The 22502-nt window shown below is 57.5% G+C and overlaps 1 protein-coding gene across 2 annotated transcripts in view; it reads left to right on the top strand.

Moving 5' to 3' along the window:
* Positions 1-21916, top strand: part of ADGRD1 (adhesion G protein-coupled receptor D1) — a 143217-nt gene extending 121301 nt beyond the window's left edge. For both annotated transcript variants that reach the window (XM_046641204.1, XM_046641203.1), the window contains 7 exons: positions 433-499; positions 2510-2576; positions 13027-13118; positions 15500-15626; positions 16928-16969; positions 18170-18262; positions 19594-21916. In XM_046641204.1, coding sequence (XP_046497160.1) covers positions 433-499; positions 2510-2576; positions 13027-13118; positions 15500-15626; positions 16928-16969; positions 18170-18262; positions 19594-19689 — 584 coding nt within the window. In that variant the 3' untranslated portion in view covers positions 19690-21916. The remainder of the gene's footprint in view (positions 1-432; positions 500-2509; positions 2577-13026; positions 13119-15499; positions 15627-16927; positions 16970-18169; positions 18263-19593) is intronic.
* The last annotated feature ends 586 nt before the right edge of the window (positions 21917-22502 follow it).

Genomic DNA, 22502 nt, shown 5'->3' with positions numbered 1-22502 from the left:
CGCAGTGTCCCTGGCAGGAGCCATTTCTCTGAAGCCCTCCTCCAGGAGGTTCGGTGGGTGGAATCAGGGTGGGTCCTTGGCTGTGTCTGCTCCTCGCCCCCACCCTTCACTGCAGGGGGAGCAGAGGGAGAGGCTGCGGGCCCAGGGCGCTGCATCAGACACAGGCCCTGAGGCTGCCCCGGCTTTCCCAGCCACCACAAGTGGGTTGCTTTCAAATTTAGAATCAGATTTATAGCAGACCTGTCTTAACATTCATGTGAGTGTGAGTTATCTCTGTGTTTGCACTGTACGTTCTTGGAGGACACAGGCTGCTCTGTGTCCAGCACGTAGCACACAGTTCTTTGTACATATCGGGTACAAATCGAAGAAGTGACTGATGAATAAAAGGCGGTGGGGGCAAACTGACGGATCCTCTGCTCTCGCTTTCCACAGGGTTCCCTCTCCTGATCTGTGTCATTTCAGTATCGTCGGCCACGGACAGTTACGGAATGAGTAACAAGTAAGTGACAGGGACGCATCCCTCGTGTGGCAGGACTCCCATGGGACATGAGTGCATGAGGGGACCCCAGGTTCTCCTGGGGAGGGGGCTGCAGGAGGCTGGCAGTAAGAACGGCCATGCTGTTGGAGGCCTCATGCCCCCATTTTGAAACCGCAGCTGAAGGGCCCATGGCTGAATCAGGAGGGGTTGGGATGGGGCTGTGGGGGCAGGTCCGACGTTCAAGTTCCGGAAACGTGATTTCCTCCCTTACAAGACAAAAGGTTTTACCGCAAATGTTTTTAGGATGTTCCTCCCCCTGCTCAGCCAAGCTGAGGACCCACAGAGTGAAAACACAAAAGGAAGCGTCACCGAGAGAGCTTAAGACGAGAAGTTAAGCATTCTCATCACTTCAGGATGAGATAATGTTCTGGCTGAGTTGCTAAATGGGGAGGAATGTAGCCTTTTCGACTTCAGTGCGACAATTCACTGAAAATGAAGCGTTTGAAGAGAGCGTTGTCTGAGTGCATAGTGAAACAAGGAGGATCCAGCAGCAGTCGTTCCGGCTCCTTCCTTCCAGTGGGGATGGTTGTGGAAGCTGAGGCACTAATTAAAGCAGCGGCTCCTTCTCAGACAGTCTCGGGGCATCTGTTCCGCTTCATCCTGACTGGAGCGTGCAGACGGGCCCCCCCCCCCACGTGTCCAGCAGGGTCGGTGTCTGGTGGCAGCCCCTCTCCGCCCACGGCCTGGCAGCAGGTGGCCCAGCAAGGGCTCAGGAGGCGGTGGAGTCTCTGGAGAGGACGGGGCATCAGGAGACCCTCGTGGACTGAAAGTCTGCCTGACAGTGTCAGAACGCGAGCGCTTTCTGTTTGCAGAACCGTCTGCTGTCGCGGGAGCCCGGGCGTGAGGCGACCTTTGCAGAGGCGCCACTCACACTTGCCACATGTGCATTTAAGCACTGCGTCTCCAAGGGAGGGGCGCTGTCTTCCCTTCCTGCTCTGGGTGCGCAGGTGGGACCTGTTTCAGGGCATCCAGTGTCTCCTGGTCCAGGAGGTCTCGGGGCAGGAATGGGGGCAGGAGGGTGGACACCTGGTGAGTGGCCTCCGGTCACCTGACCTCTTAGGGCCTCAGTTTCCTCATCTGCAGGGTGGGTGTCATGAGAGCGCCTGCCTCGGGGGCGCTGTGAGATTCTGAGGTGCTGGGGTCCCTCGGAGTCATCCGGGTTGTGTGTCAGGACTGCCCCACACTCCTGGCCACATCCCGGCCAACATGCCCAGGCCCCTGGGGCTGTCCCAGATCCAGGGAGATGATCTCCAGGGCTCTGTGGAGATGGGCCAGGCTCCCGAGATCACGTCCTGAGCTGGTGCAGCTGCATTCCTCTTACTGCGCCCTCAGGACCAGGCTCTCAGCAGTTCTGATGCTCCGGAGAGAAAGGAAATAGGAGAGGAGCGGGTTTTCTTGCCTGAGTTCTTCGAGTCACATCTTGGAAGCCACGTGGGATTTCGCATCCTCAAGCTGGACCCCGCTTCCTAGATGAGGCTTCTCGGGAAGTCAGAGCGACTGGAACCTTTTCTTTTGCTTGTGGGGCGAGGCTGGGAGGTGTGATGGACCCACAGCTGAGGAGCAGATGAGTGGTGTCACATGGTGACTCATTGATCCGCTAATCCGTGACAGAAGCCACCAGTTAGTATTTGAAATGCTCTGGAAGAAAGCCAGCCCCTGGCAAAGCTCTATTTATTTTTCATAATAAAATTAAAACCTGCCTAGGATTTTGCCTAACTTCTCCAGAGGTGGTGAATTTTTACTCTAACTGGGGCCTGTGAAGCCTTCTTTTCCCTGAGCTGGTCTGCAAACCTCGAAAATCCCTTCCAAGAATGAGAGACATGAGACCATCATGGATAGAAACAAGCATAAATGCTGGGAGTAACGATGTTATTATGACTGGGCCCCGGGTTGACTCCATAGCTGATAAAGACGCTGGGCGCCAGGCGGGAGGAAGGAGGTGTTGACGTAACCATTCTGCTTCCCCCCCAGTTGCTGGCTGTTGCTCGAAAGTGGCGCCATCTGGGCCTTCGTGGCCCCTGCCCTGTTCGTCATTGTGGTACGTTTCCTGCCTGCGTGGGCACCGAGCGGGCCGGGAGGAGGGGGAGAGGGAGCCGGAGCCGGGCGGTGTGGACAGGGCTCGGGCCCGTGGGATCCTGTCCGAGCTGGTGCGGCGTCAGTCCTGCCACAGCCCCTCTCGGGGCGTCTACCGGCCTCATTCCCGAACGATCCTCGGGAGGACGGGGCGTGCTTTCAGGTTGGATGCAGACCTGCTGACGGCCCGAAGCGCAGGTGCAGACGCACAAGGGGCTGCTCACGAAGCGGCTCTTTTCCCTGATTTTCTCCTGCCGGCTCTGTCTCGGTGGTCGAGGAGCTCCAGGATTCGGGAGTGTGCCTGAAAGCTCCTGGGAACCACACCTGACAGTCAGACTTCCTGTGGTTACAAGGGGCAGACAACTCGACTCAAGGAGCTGGAACTCTTTGGGATTACTAGGCTGGTCGTAGGAGCACTTGGGTGCCGCTGGGTCCGGGCTCAGCTGACAAGGCCAGCTGCCCGGGTTCGGGGCTCCGCCTCCAGCGTTTCTTACAGGCGGCTGCATCCTCAAGCAGGTGGCCCCTGTGCTGCTGAGAAATTAGGACCACACAAATGCTAACTGCTGTCCTGGGAGAAGCTCCTCTGTCGTCATTACTACTGTTCCACCCACATTCCCCACAAAAGTCCTGGGACTGACTGTCCTCATTCGCGATGGGCCTGGCTTGGAACTCTGCCCATCAGGGACCCCTCTGAGGCAGAGCAGCGGAATGCTCTGATTGGCCAGACCTCCCTGAGGGCAGAAGAGTGAATGTCCTGATTGGCCAGAGGAGCGGAATGCTCCGATTGACGTGAGGAGTGGAATGCTCTAATTGGCCAGGCTTGGGTCACCGCTCTAACTCTGGGCTAGAGTGGGCGGTCACCCCTCCCCCAAACCCCGTGGACTCAGAGGACGGGGGAAGCTCCCGGAGAAAATCAGGATGCTGTTACCGGAGGAGGGGATGCACTTGGCAGGAGGATGCGGGGTGTCTCTTCGAGGTCAGGGATGGCAGGTCATGCCCTTTCGTGGGAGCAGTCCCGAGTCTGTCCCCAGCCGTTCCGGGCGCATCCTATCATCTGGATCTGGGCTCAGGTTCCACCCAAAGTGCTTAGGAAATGCAGACAGTGCTGAGTCCTGGAGACACTGAGCGTTACTGAGATCACACTGACCAGGGCATTTTTGGCCAATTCCCTGTTGTTATTCGAAGGAAATTTCTAGAGTGTCCTTACTCTTGGTTTCCCATGAAGTTATTTAGCTTTACAACAAAGCCTCAAATTTATAGAGCATCTTTTTTTTAAGATGTGGAGGTATTCTTACATTAAGTATGTCTCTTACTTCCCCCTAAAATAGCTACTTGAAGAGATGGAGCTTTCTATTTTATAGAGAGGCAGTCAAGGTACAGGGGTCAGGGAGAATGACAAAATCCTGGTCTGTCATGGCAGCTGTGTTGGTTTAGTTGTGTTCATCCTCCACCTATCTCTCCCCCCTCCTCCTCCTCCTTCTCTGTTGTCTCTCCTCCCCCTCCCTCACAGGTGATAACAAACAAGCTTGAACTCCCTTACCTAGAAAAGGCTCAGTCCTGGGAAGTACAGGGGAGTCAGGCATAGCTGGTTCCAGGTGCTCAGTGATGTCAGCAGACGTCTTCTGCTTACCCCATGGCCCCATTGACTCCATGCTGGCTTTATCTCAGGCCCCATCTCCCGAGGGGGGACACAGTGGAGCTAGTGCCCCCACATGTCCTCCAGCTCTATAGTCCAGGGTGGAGAGGGAGGCACTGTTCCCGGTCAGCTTCTGATTAGTCACTGTGGGTCACGTGTCTGTCCCATCACCAAGGATGAGGTGGAGGTGGATGACTGGCAGACCTGCATCACGTGACTGCCCATCGTGAGGCTTGTTAGGCCAGCCCCTTGAATCCCAGGGCTGGGGGCAGGGTAAGGGGTCTGGAGAATCCCTGGGTGGGGGGGCTATGAGAGAAGGGGGTACCAGCACCCTCACACCCTGGTCAGTACTTGGGTGCTGAGCCTGGCCTGGGGCCTGGTCAGGGGCAGGGCATTTCTGTGCCACCCCATCCAGCCATCCCTCCCCACAGGTGTGAGGTGACACCAGGGAGGGATGGTCCACGGAAGAGCCCCCTCACATCCCTCCTGCCCACCCTGTGTGAATCTGCAGAACATGCTCTCCACGGGCCTGGGTGGGACCCCAGCACGAGCTCTCCACACCCTGCCGGGACAGCAGGACACACTGTGCATGCAGCCGTGGGCAGGGACTCCAGGGGTCACTGTCTCTGAGCTGCTGCCTTTGAAGGGTGTTGGGTGTTGAGTCCTCCCTCAGGCAGGGGACTTGTTCCTTAGTGTCCTCATTCATTGCCTGCCCCATTGGGTGTCCCAGCCTGCCGTGACAGCATCGTGAACTGTCCTTCTAAGTCTGATGACAGTCGCACTTTCTATGTCACCAGTGATGGCAGTCAGCACGGACTTGCTGGGAGGGTCCGTGGTGGGCGTTGACATCCAGCCCCGCTCCTCCATCCACAGGGATAGCTCATGCTTAGCGTGCAGCCAGCCCTTCCTTCTCACTCCCTGTTCCTGCCCCCAGCAGCTAATTTGAAAGCTCGTCTAACTTTCTGCCAAATTCGATGGCGCCGATGTGGGCCCTGGTGGTTGATCAAAATGAGTCCCAGGGAAGATGCTGAAAGACTTGCTTCCTCCGTCTTAATTAACACTCTACTCAGCCCCTCCTCGTGCCACAGGGAGGTGTTGCAGTGCTCCTTGGTAAAGGGTTTCCAGAGGACAGAGCGTGAGGGGACATGTCGTGGTGTCGTCGTTGTCTGTCTTGGATGGGAGAGGGGCGGGTGCCAGCCCTGCACATGATCCTCATCATCCAGCTGCTTCGACTCGACTCCCTTCTATGCCCATCTCCTGCCGGTGACAGGTGCTCTGGGGTGTCCATAGGGACAAGCACGCGGTGGCCCTCTGAGCCTCCCAGGTCCTCCGTGGCCCAGCCCGGGCTGCTTCAAGACAAGAGGCGTTGGAGGCTGGTGCTGCTCCGAGCTCTGTGGGGCTCTGTGGCCACCAGGCTCTCTGCAGGGTCCCCGGGGTGGGGGGAGGGTGGACGACAGGGAGAAGGCTGTGTGGATGCCGTCCCCCTCCTGCCCTTGCTGTGCCCGGGGGGTAGGAGGGGCTGGTCTGGATGGACAGGGACCAGGCTCCTTGCCCCCTGGCCTCGGGAGGTTTGGCCCTGGAGGCACCAGCAGGAGACCAGAGGGCAGGAGGAGGCGATGCCAGGTGCTCACCGCGGCTCCTCATGTGGCTGTGGTGCAGGAGCTGCTCCGTCCTCACAGGCCCCAGAGCTCCCATCCCCGACGCTGCTGCCCTCTGCCCTCAGCTCCTCCTGTCTCATGGGAGCCCACGTCCCAGGCACCTTGCGAGCCCTGTGCAGCTCTCTGGTTTCTGGCTCCCATGTGGCACCTGGATGTTTTCTTTCTTTGTCCACCATGGTCAGAATCACATTGCTGTCACCGCTGCACTTGGAGGGGCACTGTGGTCTGCACATCCGTCCCCTCCACTCCCAGCAGCCCCTCCGTGCCTCCCTGTCCACAAGGGGCAGCAGGTGCTGCTGGGGCAGGTGTCCCCGGCCAGCAGGCTCTGGTCCTCCCAGGGTGCCTGTCCCTAAGACCCTGCCCTCCAGGCCCTGCCTGCCCTCTCCTGAGCAGAGCAGCCTAGGAACCAAGGTGCTGGAGGTGCATCCCAGCTGCTGCCTTCCCAGAATCCCCTGGGTCCAGGATGGCCTTTCCCGGAAAGGGACAAGAGTGGGCTTGGGGGCACATCCTGAGTAGGACAGGTGAAGGGGGTATGGAGTCAGGGGGATCACGTGGGAAGACATTCCTGAGCCCTGTCATGGCTGATCTTTGACTCCCATGGCCTGGCTGCAGCCTTTGGAGGCTGAGCCACCATCTGGGCATGGACCATGGACAGGACAGCTCCCTCGGGAGAGAGGAGCTTCAGATGAGTTGGAAGGGGCCGAGAACGAAGCGGTGGTCGGGGGTCATGCAGGTCCAGGGCGATCGCACACTTGTTTTGTAGGGAATCTCATTCCAGGAGGGGCAGCGAGGTCAGGAGTGGGACAGGAAGGTGGCCCTGGAGCCGCCATCCTTTGCGTTGACAGAGAGCCCTGAGTGCAGGCAGCATGCTTCAGCTCATCGCTTTCATCTGCGGGAGATATGCCTCGTGGTGACGTGTCACTGAGCTTTCAAATGCAGACTGTCCCCTGTCCCCAGCGCTGTGTGAGGCTCGTGTGCAATCACTTTACCCCCCGGCCTTTTACGGGATCACAAGAGGCTTCAGTAAGAGACCCGCGGGCTCCCCCTTCCCGTCTCTGGGGTCTGGGAGGACAGTTCGCCTGGTCAACTCAAATGCAGAAACAGGCTCAGCACAGACTGCGGGCCCATCAGTAATTAAACTCTCCTGGTCAGAGCACGGACATTGGGAGGGGCTTGAAGGGAGAGTTGATGACAGGGTGACCCAAGGGAGTGACTGAATTTGTAGGCACCATGTCCCCGTCCTTTCTCTGTACTGACTGAACCTCCAGATCCCAGGGCCCGGGCAGGATGGGCCCATCCTGGATGTTTCCGGGTGAGCTGAGTTTTCTGTCTGGCTTTGGTCAGTGACAGCTGGGGACCCGGAGGCTGCCCTGCCTGGACCCTTCTCCACCACCCACCACAGGGTGGGGGGCTCAGCAGCAGGACCCCAGCATCCCCATGTCCTCCAGGCTTCATTCCTGAGGGGGCACCACATCAAGCCCCACCCCCAGCCCCGCTCCTCGAGATTAGCCGTCAGCCCTCGAGGACAGCAGTTCTGGAGCTTGTCACTTGATGGAATGACCAGGGAGCTTGGGGGCACATCCTGCCCGAGCCCCACCTCTGGACGTTTTGGTTTATTGGAACTGGGCTCCGTCCAGGGCCTCTCAGAGCTCTGAGGTGACTCCAGCGTGGAGCTGGCTTGAGGTCCTCGGTGCTCTCAGGGGGCGTTGAGAGCACAGGGGTGGTGGGGAGGGAGGTGTGAGCTGAAGGGTTCAGTGGTTTCACAGTCAAGTGCAGGGACAGCTAACTGTGGCCCAACGTGGCCCACCGCCCACTTTTCTACATCGAGTGTCATTGGTGCATGGCCACAGCCATTTATTGTGTGTCAGCTGTGGTGGCTTTCATCTACGGCAGCCGAGTTGAATCGTTGCAGTACAGACTATATGCCCACAAAGCCAAAGATATTTATGGCCTAGCCCTTGACAGAGAAAAGCATGGGGCCCAGGGCCAGGGAACTCAGCGGTGGGGTCCTACTGGCCCCGTGCCTCTCTGACCTTGTCAGGCCTCACCCTGGCCTGGTCGGGCAGGGGGCCTTGGGCCTTTTATCTCTTCTGGGAACCCATGGTTCTGCCATCAAGTCATGCCCCTGTCCTCCCAGAGGACCTCTGCCCAGTTTGCAACTGGAGAAAGCAAGTTTCAGAGTAACAAGCACGGCCTGACACGTTTGTGTAAAGTGTCGAGAGCTCAGTACGGTCTCGTACGTGGGAAAGAAATGCCTAGACAGTGCCGGCGGAATGGTGGTTCCCCAGAGAGGGCTGGGCCTGGCGCGTATCTGCTTCAGCAGGCTGCGGCTTTGAGAACGCCCAATGTCGCTTGCAAATTTTACAGTAAGACACATTAGAAAGGTGCATGTTTGTGTCGGGACGTGTGGTTTCTGTGTATCCTGGTGAGGTTTGTCCTGCAGGTGCAGGAATCTGGGGACAGTGAAGGGTCACGGTGGGGCCTGTGGGGCCCAGTGCTGGGGAGAAGAGGGTCGATCCAAGCCCCTTCCAGTCACAGCCCACCCTGTCACCTCACCACCAAATGCACCCCCGCCGACTGTCCCCTCACAAATGGTTCTCTCCGATTGTGAGGGGAAGAGGACGCCATTCTCCAGGTGACTCCAGGTGGGCTAAATGCAGACACGCTATGGGACCAGTGGATGGTACAGAAGCCACAGAGTCTGGATCCCCAAGAGTGGGGACCCTGTGGGTGGCAGTGTCACCTTAGCCTGAGACCCCCAAAGGGAATTGTTCTATGATGGCCCCACTGGGGAGAGGGCCTCCAGGTTGGGGAAGAGAAAGAGTCTCTAAGAGATTAAATCCTTCTCTCACTGCGGCTGTGTCGATATAGATACAGGTACGTGGACACAGGTACGTAGATACAGACCCAGAGTCACAGACAGAGACACAGACGCAGTTACAGTTACAGACACCGCTCCATAGATGCAGAGAGATGCAGACACAGAGAGGACACAGGTATGTAGACACAGGCCCAGAGTCCCAGACACAGATACAGACACCGCTCCATCGATACAGAGAGATACAGGGAGGACACAGATGTAGAGATGGCCGCAGAGGCACACTACAGTGTCACTGCAAACATACGTGTGTGTGCATGTGTAACTCTCTCACTGTAAAATAGTGGTGTAGTCACAGTGAGTTTTCACAAACAAACGCCTGTATGGCCCTGACCAGATCAAGAAATGGCCGAACCCCGGAAGCCCTGTACAGTCACTCCCCCTCCTGCCAGAGGTCGCTGTGATCTTCAGGGTGTATCCCCCCTGTTTTTTGCAGAAATTCGGCCCCTGAGACATCCCTGTGACAGGTGTCCTAAGTAGCTTCTCGGCTGTTCTGAGCGGAGGTGTCTGGGTGGTGAAGTACCTGGTGTCCATGTGACATGTGCCTTGGCCAGGGCCTTGCCCAGCTTGCAGCCAGACATAAAAGAGGACAAGGGGCCAGAGTGAGGGGCAGGCCTGCTTCTGTTTTGTATTTTCAGGAGATGCTGCATGTGTTTCACTCGTGGCTGCTGTCTCCCCACTAATTGCCCACTGCTGCAGGGTCGGAGGTCAGCTGCACCTCCTCCCATCATGCCGCAGCAAACGCCATTGTCCTACTTGGGTGGAGGGAGTATGAGCACCAGATGCCACCAGACAGGCCCAGGCTGAAGGGGAGCGAGGGAGAAGTAAGTAATCCCAGCAAAATCCCTGGAGAAATGGGAATGATGATGAATCGTAACAGCCAGTAATGTGAGGAGCTTAACCGTATTGAGACACTTCCTTCTGGGTTCTAAGTACAGAGGCTAGAAGAACCAAGGACCTGAAATCAAATCAATCACTTGTAGCGTTTTTGTGTCTGTGAAGCACTTTGCGGTAATTCCGTCTTCCATTCGGTGGCCCTGTCCTGGATGTCTGTGGACAGCAGTCTGTGTGCCTCTCAGCTTCCCTGCTGAGAGGGCTGGTGTGGAAAAGCACTTTTCAGCCTCCCAGCAGCGAAGGGGGGTGGTCATGAGGAGTCCCCTGGGCTGACCCAGGCTGTTGGCCATGATGAGTCCCCGGGCTCACGCGGGCTGTTGGTCATGATGGGTCCTCTGGGCTCATGCAGGGTGTTCCTTGAGTCTCCTGGGCTCACATGGGCTGTTTGAGCTCCTCCCCTGAGGCTCCCTGGGTCCCTCTCCCAGGTGGCAGGCTCCATGGTCTCTGCATCTCCTTCCCTGAACCACTAGAACACTGCACGGTTATGTCTCTTTTCTTCCTGACCCCAAGGACACTGCTGAGACATTCACAGGAAAAGGGAATTACGTTATTTCCCTTTTAATTGATAATTCTTATAAACTGAAATTTAGTTAATTAATTTAATTTTTGAATTTTAACACACGTGGTTAAACATTTGAAAGAAACACTTAAGAATATACATGAAGGGGCTGGCCCCGTGGCCGAGTGGTTAAGTTTGCACTTGCGCGCTCGGCTGCGGTGGCCCAGGGTTTCGCTGGTTCAGATCCTGAGTGCAGACATGGCACCACTCATCAGCCCACGTTGAGGTGCCGTCCCATATGCCACAACTAGAAGGACCTGCAACTAAGATATACAACTGTGTACCAGGGGGGATTTGTGGAGATAAAGCAGAAAAAAAAAAAAATGGCCACAGTTGCACAGTTGTTAGCCCAGGTGCCAATCTTTAAAAAAAAAAAAAAACGAATATATATGAAGAGTCTCTTCCCACATCTCTCTCTCAATTCCGTGATTTCCCCTGAAACAGGCAACCCCTGGTGCTTGTTTCTTGTGTGTCCCGGGGCTTTATGCAGATACAGGGAACTATAGGCGTATATTCACCCCATGCCTTTTCCACTCAGCCTACATGGGACCTCTAGCTTTGTCAGCACCTGAGACCTGCCTGGGTCCATGCTACATCCATGGAGTGGGGGCCACTGTAGCCCCCAGACCACTGCCTGTTGGTGGATTTTCAGGTGGTTTCCAATCTCTTCTTGCAAACAAGGCCTCAGCTTTTGCCAGCACATAAATTCCCAGAGTGGAGGAGGTGGGACTGGCAGCATGGCAGACAGAGGGCCTCAGGAAAGCTTCTCCCCAATGCAAGGGAACCGCCGGAAGAATCCTGCAGTCCTGCGGGTGAGAAACACAGCATCTCAGAACTTGAGAAGTGACCCAAAGGTATAAAAACTGAAAGCATTTATTCAAGAAAAACTAGTGAATCTCCGTAAGGGTGGCAGGGTCAGTGGCACTCTGCTGGGCTTCTCCCTGCCCCCGCCCCTGGCTCTGGGACGCGGATGCACCGCTGGAGGCAGGAACGGCTCCAGGCGAGTGTGCGATGCCAGCCTGACTTCAGGGAAGTCGCTATTCCCAGACTTCCATGACCTCGACTGTCTGGGGTTGACATTCCACCCCTGAAGCAGTAACTGCACTTACATTTCCCTCCTGTCACTGTCCAGATTGAATGGAATGTCACTGCATTCTAAGACCAATAACCCATCATCTGCACTGGCCCGGCTCTCTCTTGATCTGATCGGGTTCTTGTGGGTGTCACCCAGTTTGTCAGTGAGCTGGGGGGAGGGGGGAGTCACTTGTGTGACTGAACATTCATGCTGTTGCCTTTTTCCATCTTCCTGACCTTGGGAGACGTCCATTGTTGCCCTGAGTTTACAGGTGAGAGAATGAGGGCAAGTAAGGCGGGTCTGCCTGCCAGGAGCTGTGCTGCCAGGTGATCAGTTAAGACAAGAGGCTGACCTGGAAGCAGCAGTCGAGCCTGTATCCCCTTATTACAACAGCATAAGGCTCACAGGACGAGGTCCCGCCTCCCCCAGGGCTCCATCCCGGGACCGGCCCTGGACAGATGGCTCCTGCTGACTTCCCAGGGAGAGAAGGAGGGAGAAGGGTTGGGCGTGGAGAGCTCTGAGCACTGAGGTGGAGGCCCCGGGTCAGTGGTGTCGGCAGAGTGGCTTTGGGAAGGCCTCAGCCTGGGGTCCCCATAAGGAGGCCTCGGAAGGCAGGTGCCTAGGCTGGGAATGCAGCTGTGTGCGTGGCATGTCCAGCCCGATGGGAGTGCTGGGAGGGTCCTGGGTCCCTGCCTGTAGTCTCTTCAGAGCCTGCGGTGATCTCTGGTGTGGGGAGGCCTCAGGTAAAGCCTGTGTCATTGCCTGGAGTCGAGCCTGAAAGTCCACACATAGGATTTGGGCCTGGAGCTGGACTCCTCACCAACTCTCTAAATGACCTCAGAGTTTCTCAAAAATGAGGGAAGAGGGGGGCCAGTCCGGTGGTGTAGTGATTAGGTTTGCAAGCTCCACTTCCGCTGCCTGGGGTTTGCAGGCTCAGATCCTGGGCATGGACCTACACACCACTCATCAAGTCACACTGTGGCGGCATCCCACATAGAAGAAATAGAGGAAGATTGGCAACAGATGTCAGCTCAGGGCCAGTCTTCCTCATCAAAGGAAAAAAAACCAAGGGAAATGTCACTGGCCACAGCATAGCCCATGAATCCAGCTGTGGACCCTGTAGCAGAAGGAAACCAACTGGGGGACCTTGTCAGGTTCCTGTTCAGGACCCTGGAGAGCTGCTCACAGTAGGGGACAGGTTGTGCTGGAGCCTCTGCCAGAGACCCCTCTGCCCCTGCCCAGCCCCACAGACCCCAAGGGAAGCCTTCCAATAGGTTCCTAGCAAGGAGGGAGGGTTGGACAGAGGATGAAGAACCCTCTGCTGTGGCCTCCACGGATCGCACAGCCATCGACCTGGGGTGAGGGTGGGAAGTGAGAGCCTGGACGTGTGCCAGGGCTTCCGATAGGATTTCTTATCCTGTCATTGATCACTTTGCACGGTGGATATTGCTCTTTCTCATCAAATGAGGAAACTGAGGTTCAGAGACTGAAGTGAGTTACCAGGGTCACACACAGTGAGAAAAAGCTGAGATGAGGTCTGACCCATGGGCTTTCTTTGATGTGCTGGGGACCAGACCCCATAGCTCTGTGTGAGCTCCTGGGGGGCAGTCTTGTGGGTGGCATGTGGGGAGTGGGTGGCTGCCAGGTGGACTCAGACTTCCTGGAAGCGCAGCTCCAGGCCTCTCATCTTCCCTCCATTGTTTCTCTTCGTGCAGGTCAACGTTGTCATCCTTGTCGCGGTGACCAGGGTCATTTCACAGATCAGCGCCGACAACTACAAGGTCCATGGAGATCCCAGCGCCTTCAAGTAAGCTGGCACAGGGGCTGTGAGCAGGGCCCCTGCCCACAGAGGGCTGCTCAGGGAGCAGGAGGGGCTGTCATCATGTACCCCACCTCTTTTGGTGTCCCAACCATCTCCCAGGGGGAGCCCTGGGCTCGCATCCTCACTTGGCTCTGTATTCACTCCCTATGACCAGGACCTGTCCTTTCTCAGCCTCAACGCCCTTGATTGTGTAAGAGGGGGTTTAATAGATGTCATCTGGGGACTGCTGACCCCCAGGGTGGGAGGCAGCATGAAGCAGAGTGAAGAGGAAGATTCTAGAGCCCGACTGCCCTGCCAGGGTCAGTCCTGCCTCGGCCCCTGCCATCTGCTAGGGCCTTGCAGGTTATTTAACCCCTCAATTCCTTGTTTTCCTCATCTGTGATGTGGGGCTGAGAGCAGGACTGGCCCACAGGGCTGTCATTGGAGAACATCCCGGTGGCTCTGGAGCTGGTCCATCCACAGGAGGAGCAGGTGTTTCTGGGCAGGGACTCCTCCCACACAGCGGCTGTCCTCTGGGGTTTCCTGACCCCATATCAGTTAGGGCTCTGCTGAGCGCAAGGGACAGGAAACCCAACACAAACTGGCTAAAGCAAAGGGGGACTTTCTGACACGGGTCACTGAAAAGTTCAGACCCTATTTGACAATAAAATTACCAGGACCCAATTCCTCTTTGCATCTCTCAGCTCCGCATCCTCTGTGTCGGCTTCAAGCTGATGCTGTCTCCTGGTGACACGGGGACGAACCTCTACCCAACGTGTTCAGGCAGAGGTCCTGAGTCCAGGGCTGAGACACAGGCTGGGCCACATGTCCACCCTGAACCAGTCACAGAGGAATGGAAGTCACCAGTTAACCTGGACCTGAGTCACACGGTCCACTCTGCCTGTGGGGTGCAGTCAGCACCCCCAAACCACAGGGCCAGGAAGTGAGTGGGAGCCGGCTCCTCACAGGGAATTTCGCTCGGTTATGTAAAACAGGCCATGGACTCTGGGGAGTGGGGATTCTGTAAGTTACTTTAGTTACACTATATCATTTCTGATCTGAAAGGGAAAACAGTAAATATGCCAGCAGCAGATCGATAAGACAGTTATTCTGTAATGAATTCCAAACACTGTAAATTAAACTGACAAGAGGTTCCGGCCCTCCTGGGCTCTTTGGGGCTCTGGAAACCGTGGAGGGCTGTGCCCTGGGGGAGAAGAGATGCTCAGGGTCAGGGATCACTTCCTTTCCTCTTCCATCAGTAGGAACAGGCCGTGCTGTCCTGTGAGGCTGGCCTGTCCCCATCCTCCCTCCCTCCACCCTCAGCTCCCCAAGGCCCGCCCCTGCTCAGGGCCACCAGTCTGTCTCCAGCCCTTCTCTACTCCCCTACAGCCTGGCACCAGCGAGACCACTGCTCTCTGGTCCCCAAACATCCGGGTGCAAACCCCACCCCTGTGCTCTCACTCCTCAGCCCCCAGGAAGCAGCCTTCCTCCACCACCTTGTCTCTCATCTTCTGAGGGAAAGGCTGACAGGGGGAGGTAGGGACCGTGCATTGGGAGCGCATTTCTGAGTCTCTGCAGAACCACAGCTGGTGGCACTGCCCACGGTGCCCTCCCGGGTGCTGCACGTGACAGCAGGGAGTGACCTTCCTGGGGGAGTTCAGGCCGCATCTCTCTGGACAGACACCCTGACTCCATCACAGAACCCAGCACTCCCTGCCCTGCAGCTCCTGCTCTTTAAGTGGCCGAGCTTGACCCCCGGGACACTCCTCGCTCTCCTCTTGGTGTCATTTGTGTAACCCTCACCTGCCTGGGCTGGTGCTGCCGACCCAGGAGCTCTGGGAGCCAGGGAGGAGGACAGCATTACAGCGTCCTCGGAAAACTTCTGTGGCTCCTTCTCCTCCTCGTCTCTTGGTTTCAGTCTAATCGTTCTTTGGGGGCTCAGCAGCTTGGGGTTCAGGGTGAGCCCACGAGGCTAGTGCAGCTGTCCCTGTGCTGGGTGACTCTCCCACCCCACTGGGCTCCTCAGCTCTGCTCTCCTCTGTGGGCACTTGGGATTGGCGTGTCCATCCAGCATCACTACCGGCTGGGTGGGGTGGTGAGCCTGAGTGTGTGCAGAGGGCTTGCTGGCTCCTGGGTGCCCCGTGCCGGCCACAGCAGAGCAGAAGCAGCACCATTGACTTGTCCCAGAGCCAGCCCGGTGGGGACCCTGTCTCATACATCCCGGGTGTCAACTCCTCACCCCAGGTTACCTGCAGTGGGGAGCCCTGACTCGCTCCCAGCAGGGCCTATGTCTGCTCCCCTCAGAAGCCTCGCATCCAGAGCCTGGGCCTCTGGACCCACCCTTGTCCTCCCACCACCCAGAGTGGCCATCCCCATTTCTCTTTCAGGTTGACAGCAAAAGCTGTGGCCGTGCTGCTGCCCATCCTGGGAACCTCGTGGGTCTTTGGCGTGCTTGCTGTCAACCAGCAGGCCGTGGCCTTCCAGTACGTGTTTGCCATTCTCAACTCCTTCCAGGTGAGAGCCATGGCGCTGGCACGTGGGCGAGTTGTGAGGTGGGCTGTGAGCTTGTGAGTGGATGTGCAAGGAGCAGATTGACACACAAGGGCTGGAGGGAGACCCCCTCTCTGTTACCAGCACACACCTGGTGAGCCCATAGCATGGGGGTGTCGCCAAGGCCCGAGGACAGAGGCATGGATCCATGGATCCAGCCACACCAGGTCTCTGGGCAGACAGGGCCTCAGGATGGTGACCCCGTTCACAGCAGGGCTGCCTCGTCCTCCTGGCCTGTGTCTGCAGGAGGCACGTCCAGGCCTGAGAGGGAAGGTGGTCAGTATGTGGGCAGCTCCTGAGAGTGCCGGGTGTGGAGAGGTGGTGATGGGGGTGCCTGAGGTTCTGAGCTGGTGTATGCCCTCTGCGGGGAGGGGCCCAGAAGGGTTGCCAGCCTGGAAACCGGAGATGTGAGGTGCCCAGAGTCTGGGTCCCCAGACCCACGAGCCCCCCAAAGGGAGGGCGGAGGTGGGTGCCCATCACCGTAGACAGCCCACATAGCCAAGCCTAAGGCTGAATCCTGGCGAGTGTCACCACAGCCCACCCCAGCCCTGCCGTGCTGTCCTTGCTGCCTGTGGGTCTTCGTGACGGAGGACCGGGTCTTATGGGGTGGGCCAGGCTTCTGGTTTGTCAAAAGCTTCTGCGCAGTTTCCCTCTGGTGGTTTATCGTGAGGTGTGGTAGTTGTCCTGGCAGCAGCCCTCACACGCTGCAGACCCTGGGGCTCCTCGTTTGTTCTGTGTCCCAGTTTCCTCGTCCATAACGTGGGAGCAGTCACAGGCCCCACTTCGCGAGGCTACTTTTAGCACTAAATGAGATAACTCACACGAAGTTTGCCTAGTGCCTGACGCATGTTTGGTGACATCCTCATTCTCGTGTCTCTTATTGTTGTCATCATTCTCAGTCTGCAGATGAGGACACCAAGGCTCAAATTAGGTGACAGTCTAGTGTCCTCCCCTCTGTCCATCCCCAGCACTTTGCTCCTCTCCTGGGTTAGCCGGCTGGGAGCCCACTTGTCTTTGTATGTTTTCCCGCAGCCCCGCCACCTCCGCACCCTGGCAGCAGTGGCTGCCTGCATGTAGTTGGACTAGAGGGGGGCGTGCCGGACACCTCTCCGTCCTCATCCTCAGCTCACTCGCAAGCTCCCTGGCAGTGCACCACACCGTCCACTCTCAGAGCCCACGTGTGGCGTTGGAGAGGACCCTTAGAAAGTTTGTGTCACGAAATGCAAGTGGCTCTAATTCTGTGTTTTCCTCCCCTTCCTTCCCAGGGATTTTTCATCTTCCTCTTCCATTGTCTCCTGAATTCTGAGGTACGGCTGCTCTCCTTCCTGACCACACGAAGCTGGTTTTCCATTTCTGAAAGGGCAGAGACAGGAGTGGTGCTGCCCTGTCAGGCTGGTGTCAGGAGCGTGGCCCCAGATAAGCCTTGGTACTGGGGACAAGCTGCGCCCGGGGGGGATGCTCCCCTGCAGCCCTTTCTCACTCTTCCTGGTTGCTAGGCAACCTCCAAGCATCTTCCCTCTCTGATGTCTTGTGGGCACTGCTGTCTGCGCAGAGGACAAGGAGAGATGGAGAGCAGGACCTTTCTGGTGTCTGGCATGTTAGGGAGAGTAAGATGTGGGTGTGCTCCCAGCGGTCCCCCCAGAGGGCTTAGGGAATCCATCTTGCACTATAAGAAAGATCTCCTGCTGCAGGGGTTGCAGAGGGGACTATTGTAACTTGGCCCTCCGGGGCACCGGGGCAGCTGGGGCCGGCTTGTTCCCCTCTGTGCAGCCTGGGGCGATGTACCTGCCATGTGCTTGACCATGGGGAGGGTGGAGGCTGCTCTGGACACAGCCCTGCCCCTCAGCACCTGCCGTCCTGTGGGAGGAAGTGCTCCCTGGAGTTGGGGGTTGACGTTTGAGCCCTGCCAGGCTGCGGTTGAGGGGAAATGCCTCCACAGTAGAGATGGGAACAGGCAGGAGCTTTTGATTAGAGCCGTCCCTTTGCACAAGGAGAGGTAGGCAGGGAGGAAGGAGGTGGGGTGGCCAGGGGAGGAGGGGTCACATGATGGCAAAGACCCCGGAGCAGCCCAGGCAGGGCCCGAGCCTGATGTCCACGGTGGAGAGGGGATGGGCCTCAGCCCGCGCGTGGCCTGCCCCACCTGTGCATTAGTTGGTTTACTCCTCCATATTGGCCCCGCCGCTGTCACACACTCTCCCTCTGCACCCTTCACTGCCGACTGTGTCCCGTCTCCCATCCAGAACTGTGGGGAAGCCAACAAAGCCCATCCTCCAGATCCCTCTCTCCCCAGCCGGGGCCGGGACGGTGGCGGGGACGCAGTCTGTCTGCCAAATGAATCATGACCCTGTTTGAATCTGATGTGTCCAAATCTTGTCCTTGCCCTGCGCCCAGTGTCCTGGGGCCTTCTATCAGCACAGATTCCTAGACACCTTTTAGAATGACCTCTGATTGTTAACATTTCAACCTCTGAAATTGCTTCTAATGAGCCCTCTGTTCTGCCTCCGAAGGTGAGAGCTGCCTTCAAGCACAAAACCAAGGTCTGGTCCCTCACGAGCAGCTCCTCCCGCAGCGCCAACGTGAAGCCCTTCAGCTCTGACATCGTGAGTGTGGTGTGCTGTCTAGGTTCCCCTGTCTGCGCCAACTGATCCTATTCTGAATGCCTTGCATCCTTGGCCCGAGCGCTCGAGCGCTCGGGGTCTCTGTTGTCAGTTGTTACCTGGAGAGCCAGCCCTCGTCAGCCCCTGGCCGTGGAGTTGCCTTCCGGCCTTGCTGAGCGGCCCGCAGCCTCTGCCTCAGCAAGGACGTGGTGCCCGCGGTGCTGGGGCCCGGTCTCTGAACCCCGAGCCTTGGCCCCCCCTTCCTCCCCAGGCTGCAGCCCCTGCAGCTCAGTGTCATGCAGGCAGCTGCCCAGCTTGGGTGGGGAAGGCGAGGCTGCGTGCTGGCTTCCTGTCCAGCCCTCTCATGCCTGATGGAGGCTACAGGCTGTCTGCCCAGCAGGGTCCTCTGTCCTGATAAAATCCACAGCCCTCTCTCCTGCCCCGTTTCCAGGGGCAACACTTCTTTGTTGACTTAGGGAGACGGAGGGACGTACAGATCAGTTGACAGCGAGGCAGACGCTGGACCTCTGATGGGTCCCATGGAGGCACAGTCACCAGGCCCAGCCCTGCCTCCAACTTGTCCTCCATGCCAGATCTCCTTCTACGGGCACCTGAGAAATCGGGTCTCCACACTCCGTGCTTGGGGTCTAAACAGGCCTGTCATCTTAGTGCCCGACTTGATTCACCTTCCTCCTGTGGGGCGTGGTCATCAGTCTGTCCCTCAGACCCCCAGGCAGGCCCCCAGCAGCCTGGCGCAGACGGTACCTGTGCTCTCCCCGCACCGCTGCCTCCTCCCATCATTTAGGTCCTCACGCATATGTTGCATCCTCAGGAAGTCCTTCCTGGACAGCAGTTCTCCGTGTCCCCCTGGACCCTGCCACTTCAGAGTCATGCTCCTGCCACTCTCTGCAGTGACCACTGTCTGCCGTCCCCCTGGGATGGAAACACTGTTTACATCACAGGGACAAGAGGGCCCTGGGGCCAAGGAGCTGTTGGCTTTGTTCACTACATGAGCCTGCATGACCAGTACCCAGTGCACAGTGTGCTCAGTGACAGGCGTGGAGGGAATGTGGGAATGTGCAGAGGGACAGGTGAACGAGTGAGTGGATGGATGAATAGAAGGATAGATGGATGAATGAGTGTGCCCAGAGCCTGGAAGAGATGGTGGAGGGGGCTCAGCGCAGAGCAGGGGAGGGCAGTGCCTGCTCGGGTCCAGGATCCTCGTTTCTCAGGGGAGTGTCCCCACACGGCTTTCTGGCCCCATGCTTTCCGCACCCATGTAGGGTTTGGGTCTCTGATCTCGGGGCGGGGTCCTCACTGCTCTGTGGTTGCAGATGAACGGGACCCGGCCAGGCACGGCCTCCACCAAGCTCAGCCCCTGGGACAAGAGCAGCCAGTCCACCCACCGTGTGGACCTGTCCGCCGTGTGAGCAGAGAGCCGCTGACCCGCCTGCCCTCGGAACACCCCCACCCCACAAACAAAACACAAGGAGCAATCTGCCTTCCCCAGTGGGACCCTCTCCTCATGGCTGTCTGGACATGGGTGTCCCGACCCCCCGCCAGCGTCCTCGCCTGTGACCCTCCCTGTGTGACAGTGCCCACTGCTCAGCCTGCAGCCTGACACACAGCGATGGGCAGACCTCCTGGCTTGAGTCCTCCTGTGGGCTGAGTGCCTGCCCTCCAGGCACCCTGAATGCTCAGTGGCCCCTGTGATGTGCGCTTGAGCCTCCCTTCATCCTGCACTTGCAGAGCCTCAGACTCACGACACCTGAGCTCACGGGCCCCGGGGCTGCAGCTCAGCCTCTGCACCACGCTGGGGCCTCAGGACCAAAGAGGCGGGCCCTGCAGGGGAGGTCACGGTCCTCTGCACCCTGCAGGGTCAGCAGAGGCAGATGGGGGCGCGTGGGGAAGAGCTGGGGCATGTTTTCAACCTGCTGACTTCACCCAACAACAAGTCCCCGGCAACCAGGCGCCAGCTGCTGTGCGGGTCTCTGCACAGGGTGAGGCCACGTGGCCAACCCCGCGGTCTGGTTCTGTGGTCTCTGTGGTGCCTCCGTGATGCTGGGCTGCAGACACTGGCTGCTCTGGCCCTGTGGTGGCGGATGCCTCGCCCAGGAGGAGAGGTGGTGGGGCCACATGCAGCAGCTGGGCCTGGAGGCCACCTGACGGTGCCACTGCCTGGGGGGGCCTCGTGGCCGGTCCTCAAGTCTTGACTCCTCTGACTCAGTTGGCCTTCAGACACCCCCTTTTCTGGCACCTGAGCCTCCTCCTGTGTTCCCAGCAGCCCCGGAGCTGACTGCCGCCCGCAGCTGGGTTTCCCTGCCTAGACGTCTCAGTGCCCGAGGCCTGACTTCCCCCAGAGTCCTTTCCTCGTCACCTGCAGCCTCCGCTGGGTTTCTGACAAGCGGATCACAGGGATGGGCGCCAGCACGGCAGCTCATGTCGCCGCAGAGGGCCCGGCCTCTGACCACACTGAACGGAGGCTGCCTGCGTCCCGTGTGGCCAACAGCCCTGAGGGAGGGATGGGACTCACGTCCTGCCTGACGGGGAGGCCTGGCAATGGCTGTGTCTTCTGAGCTAATTTATGGACTCGGACTCAGCCCTTAGGAAATGGATTCACTGTTTCGGCTCCGCGTCTGGCAGGATCCTGTGGAACACAAGGTTTGTGATCGTGGATGTGAGCTGAACGCCGTGGAAATTTGGGAAACAGGCCGAGAGAGATCGTACTGTGATGGTGTGATGTGAGATGTGTGGGTCAACTCAAACCTGTTTTTGATACTGGAAAATCCTCCTTTAACACTGTGACCACGTAGCATTAAGCACCTCCACCCCCTCCACGCACCTGCTGTTTCAGAGAGTTGTTTGCGTAGCTCTGTGGGCCTTTTGCTTCTTCATCGGGTACCTGCTTAATGCAACCCACCCCCGATGGCAATGAGTGTAATGGTCACCACAGGCGACCCCCACTGTGGGGAGGGGTCCGACCAAGCAGCATGCCCAGGGGATCACCTTGTTCCTCCACCGAGGCGAGGTCCCAAGTGCACCGGCCGACTCAGCACGGGTGACGAGGCCGTTTGCCTGCCGTGCGGCCCCCGGACGTGCTGTGGGGTAAACTGGCTGATGTGAGCGGAGACCACTGCCCAGACCCTGTGTGGTGGACAGTGCGTGTGTGCCCAGCCTGCCCAGGCTTGTCCTTGTGATCCCAGAAATCAGACCACTCGTCACACAGCCCAGACCCTTGTCCTGCCCACGAGCTCGTAGAAGTGAGAACACTGTATCCCTAACAGTTACACTTGGATGTTTTTCTTATTTAGTTTCTGGTGAAGCAAATCGAGGAAGGAACTATCTTTAGTTTAGACGGAATTCTTCCTCTTTAACTCTCAGCATACTCACGGTAATAGCTGATACATCACAGGAAGTGAGGGACGAACTCTGTATTTCTTGTGAATGCCCGTCGCGCACTTTATTTATGGGCTGTGTATTTTGGCTTCTGCAGTACTTGATTATTGACACAAAATTGGCCAAAGATGAGAAATGGGAAAGGATTGTGTGTTTAAAGGAGTTTCTGGCCCAGGAGAGATGATGAATGCCACTAAGTAGTGAAAATTGTTGTGATTTTTATGAAATAAAATCTTAATGTCCTTAAAATAAAGTGTAGTCTTTAAAGTCTTCTGCTAGTGGGAGGCAAGCAGGACCACGAGTCTCCTGATCAAACCTAAAGAATTCCTGAAGGAATCCCAGCCTGGATTCCTCCACACACATTTACTGGTGCCTGCTCTGCTCCCAGCACGGTCTCGCCTGGGGACACCTGGTGGATGAGCCCCACCCTGGCAGGAGCCTCCCTCTCGGGGCTGGGGGTGGGGGCCTGGGCCCGCAGGCATGTGGAGAAGGGACAGGAAGAGGATTTGTCTACATCTGTCTACACTGAAGCTTGTTCCCAGGAGGTGACAGGAGGTTCACTCACATGCCCTGCCCCAGCTGTATTCGTTCATTTGCTCCTGCGTCCTGTACACGGGCGGCCGTGACTGGCGTGCTCCTACCCCATCCCTGCTGTGCAGCCGTCTGCTGGGAAACCTAGTGCACGCGCCTAAGCCGTTTCCGTGTTGCATCTATTGCTCATAATTGTAACTATAATGTGTATACATAAAACATGCAGTTACGTGTATTTTACTGAAACCTTCCACAATTTTGCAATTAGATGATTTCTATGCTTCTGTGTTATATACAGCATATATAATATATATTT

This window comes from Equus quagga, chromosome 15, assembly GCF_021613505.1.
Source record: "Equus quagga isolate Etosha38 chromosome 15, UCLA_HA_Equagga_1.0, whole genome shotgun sequence".
In the NCBI taxonomy this organism is placed as follows: Eukaryota; Metazoa; Chordata; class Mammalia; order Perissodactyla; family Equidae; genus Equus; species Equus quagga.
Note: the sequence above shows the minus strand (reverse complement) of the source record. Positions and strands in the feature narration are given on the sequence as shown.